We start from the raw sequence: 4288 nt of genomic DNA on the forward strand, positions 1-4288 counted from the left end.
CATTTACTCGCTTCTCGTGTGTGACTTGGTTGTACTTGGGTGCAGTTTCTTCCTTGACGTTTTTTCAGACTGCTGTAATATTAAAACCCTTTGTGCTCTTGGAAAAGGTTGATTTGTTTGTCTGAACACAAACAACTGGCAGTGCCTTAAGCTGTTCACTGTTTCTCTTTTCTTGATGCCAGAAGCTTATCCCCTCCTGCAACTTGTTCCGAAGCTCTACCCACCACTTCTTTAAACTGATCTCCAACATTATATTATTTATGAATAAAGGTCACCCTGCGAGGAAATGGCACATCTACTAGAAAACAATGTGCACTTTCTAAATTTGAACCAAGTCGTTTCCGTTCTTTGATTTAAGTTTAGTTACTTCCTGTGGTTTCTTGTCCTACGCCGCTGCTGAATCTCTGGATCAACTCCAGGATAAATTGCACTCTTTCAATGAAATTAGAAACTGTGGCACTAGACGGCTTAGCTGGTTTAGCTAGTAAACAGCACTTAAACTAAATATTAGCCCACTTAGTGTTTTGAAGAGGAGTGCCTAATTACCCGTGTGAGGGGACAGATGAGCCCGACCCACGCATGTTCTCTCCTGTAAGCTGTTCCCGGCCCTTCTCACGCTGGTTTGTGACCACACAGGCTGCTGAGCAAGAACTTCCACCTCCCTTGGACACCAGTGTGTCCTGCTGGGGACGGGACACGTCCTCCCAGAGCCCAGCCGCCCTCCCAGGCAGACTCTGGCTTAGCCAGGACCAGCGCTCAGCCCCGCACTCCGAAGCATCTTTGTACCACGCCAGCACTCCCGTGAGCCACTGTTTTGCATCAGGTTTTTTAGGGATAGGTGTCAATTGGGGGAAATCCTCAAATCTTAGGTAAGTCATTTCAGACAGTTTGCTGACAAAAATACGCATGAATATACAGCGGTAACCCTAAGATGTGCTTTCCCTCAATAAAAATGATGAGTGGGCGCTTCAGGAGCCTGCAGTAACTACCCCTCCCAGGGCTGGAGGGGAGCGATGTGACCGAGGTTAGGGAGAGGGACACAGCAGCAGGGGAGGAGCGAGGCACTTAGTACCTGGGCAAGTGCTCTGACTCCCTTGGACCCAAATTTACCTTCTGCATAACAACCAGCCTCAGCAAGAGCCCTGTTTGGGCTGGCGTTGCAGTGTAACTCAATAACGATGCACTCTTTCTCTCCCCTGCCCCTTTTATTTCTCCTTTCCTTCCCCCAGGATACTTAAGAGCAGATTTTTCACCATTTATCAGACTGCTTTATCCATGGAGCCCCGGGTTCCCCACAACATCACCGTTGTCCCCAATTCTGTGATGGTCCAGCCCTTGCTGGACAGCCGGATCCCCTATGGGCGGCTGCAGCATCCACTCACCATCCTGCCAATCGACCAAATGAAGACAACTCACATAGAGAACGACTACACTGACAACCCCACCGCTTCCCAGCTGGCAGCCCAGAAGCGTCCCCGAGGCCCCCAGGAACTGGTCTTGACCAACCAGCACCTGCAGCACTGTGAGCAGGATGTCACCCACCCCTGGATTTCCTTCAGCGGGCGCCCCAGCTCCATCAGCAGCAGCAGCAGCACATCTTCAGACCAAAGGCTCTTGGACCACATGGCCCCGGTGCCCATGGCGGAGCAGTCCTCCCCCAGGGCGGTTCGCATCCAGCCCAAGGTGATTAACTGCAAACCGCTGGACCTGAAGGGCCCTGTGTCTCAGGAACTGGACAAGCACTTTCTGCTGTGTGAAGCCTGTGGGAAATGCAAGTGCAAGGAGTGCGCGCTGCCCCGGACTCTGCCCTCGTGCTGGGTGTGCAACCAAGGGTGTCTCTGCTCAGCACAGAACCTGGTCAACTACTCCACCTGCATGTGTCTCGTCAAGGGCGTCTTCTACCACTGCACCAACGAGGACGACGAGGGCACGTGTGCCGACCACCCCTGCTCCTGCTCCCACTCCAACTGCTGCGCCCGCTGGTCCTTCATGAGCGCCCTGTCCCTGGTGCTCCCCTGCTTGCTCTGCTACCTGCCGGCCACCGGCTGCGTCAAGCTGGCCCAGAGATGCTACGACCGAGTGAGCCGGCCCGGCTGCCGGTGCAAAAACACAAACAGCGTCATTTGCAAGGCGCTGCCGGAGAGCAAAGCAAGCAGGCCAGAAAAGCCCTTTTGATAGTTTGGGAGGATGGGGAGTGGGAGGACGCTCGGGGGGGTGGGAGGGTGGCACTGGCTCTTTTTAATAACCTGTGTTCTGAGAATAACTTTAGCCTTTTGCCTTTGGAGAAAGCAGAAGCAACTGTTTCCACAAACTGAAGCACTTTGGGTTTTTCAGGGTTTTGGAACTGGTCAGAATTTAAATAGATGGGGCCAAAGGAGTAATCCTAATAATGTAAAGTGAAGACTGAAAACCTATGTATATCCTGAAGTACAGCTGCTTAAAACCTCCTGGTTCGGCCGGACGGCTGCTCACCATGCCTGCATACCACAAGAACCATTAACTGCTCGCTTGGCAGGCACCGCCGCACAAGCAATACCATTCCCAGCTGCAAAAAGCTGCATCGGCTTCTTATTCAGGGTGGGCTTCTTGTTTTCGCTTTCCTTCCAAATCCACATTTGCTACCAGCAGCCTCTTCAAGGCGATGGGTTAATTCCCTGTAGCCCTCCTTTCCCACCCCATTAGAAGGGCCAGTTGCACACAAAGTACATGTTTCTCAGAAGCTTTCTATGTCCCTCAAAGATTTCGAACCAGAAGTAAAGATACAGTTCATTCATTTAAGGGTCTCTTAACATTTAGGCGTATTGCTTTCTTTGAACCCACCTGGCCACACTGATTTGGAGCCTCTATTTAAAGCAAGGTGGCGGCAGGGTTGCTCCCTCCCCAAGAAGAACAGCAGCAGGATTTGTTCAGGCAGTTGTATCAACATCGTGTCGCTCTGGCTGGAAGCTGATCTACAGCGTCAGGTTTCACTCAATGGAATAGTAATTTTACATCAACAGTACAGACCCGCTCCAGAAGGATGTTGCTGGGATCCCGTTTCCCCACGGCGCGTTTGCTGCCCTGGTGCCGGGGCCAAGCGGATCTTAACCGACGCCACAAAGTGAAGATATTCAGTGTTTGTTTCTCCAGACCTCTTAAGCACTGTAGCAAGTCACAAAAACCTAAGCCTAGGACACACATAGGTGTATTTTTATAGGGATATCAATGCAGTACCCCCTCTCCTGGAACAAGCTCTTTGCTCGTTAAATATTAAGATAGTTTTTTTAATCTTGGGGAAGAATGGCCTTTGCTTGAAGTACAGCCCATTCCCCAGCCCTATTGCTGCTGTTTGACTTTTGCCTCCTCCGTACAAAAGTGTGTCTTTTTAAATGTAGAGAGTACTTTTAATGTTTATTTTAGTGTTAACAAACGCCAGGGAAAGCCGGGGAGGGAAGAGAGCGTATTGAAGACATTTGCCCATGGTTTTCAGTAAGTGAATATCATCAGCTCCGTGCACTCGCCAAGGGCCGGTTCTGCATTCCCCTCGGGTGCAGTGACCCCTTTCCCTCCACAGCCACAAGGTGCTAAATAAAACTCTTTGTCCAAACATGCAACCCTGTAATAAATAGGTAGATACTTGTTGCATGCAGAAAACTGATCTAGCCACTTTTTTTTTAATTAGAGGAAACGTCCTCAGTAAATGCACAGCAGTGACAGTGACATGTCGTCTCTAATTAGATAAGCAATAGGCAGAGCTCATGTAGCATTTCCAGGAATCCCATTTGCTCGGTTGCAATACAGTTGCTGCGTGGGGGTTGGCAGGAACGTGCTGACGGGAGTTCTGGTGTCTTTTGTTTTAAGAATTCATTTAATCTGGATGACTTGGGGTTTAGTGAAGCTTAATTGTAGCTATTTATTGAATGGAGAATTAAAAAAAAAAAAGCAAACCTTCTATATTTATAACATTTGCTAGCTTGTGTATGATAAATCATAGGAAAAGGGATGCTACATCTGTCACTAGATACCGATTCCTATAGTTTATCCTTGTGTTGACTGTATGGGGACACTAGGAAGAAGGAAGCAGTTGGGGGTCCAAAGCTGTATATATTATCTTGCACAAATGAGAGGGGAAAGGGTAAAAGGGAAACCAACCCCAAATTAGCTGAACTGTTGGTTGAATGTATTAGGTCTTGTATTTAATAAGAGAAATTGGTCTCCTAAGATGCAAACAGGCTAGAAAACACAGCAGGAGATGTATTTACCTGCTGCCCTCCTCTATTGGGACCACACATGTCCAAATGGCCTCTAC

General features: G+C 49.1%; 1 protein-coding gene across 1 annotated transcript; it reads left to right on the forward strand.

Moving 5' to 3' along the window:
• Positions 1-1275: 1275 nt before the first annotated feature.
• On the forward strand, positions 1276-2175 carry SPRY4 (sprouty RTK signaling antagonist 4; the record flags this gene model as incomplete). Its single annotated transcript, XM_080352933.1, has 1 exon — positions 1276-2175. The coding sequence occupies one exon, from the start codon at positions 1276-1278 to the stop codon at positions 2173-2175; it is 900 nt and encodes a 299-aa protein (XP_080209059.1).
• Between the last annotated feature and the right edge of the window lie 2113 nt (positions 2176-4288).

The sequence above is a fragment of the Nesoenas mayeri genome (assembly GCF_963082525.1).
Source record: "Nesoenas mayeri genome assembly, chromosome: 14".
Taxonomy (NCBI): domain Eukaryota; kingdom Metazoa; phylum Chordata; class Aves; order Columbiformes; family Columbidae; genus Nesoenas; species Nesoenas mayeri.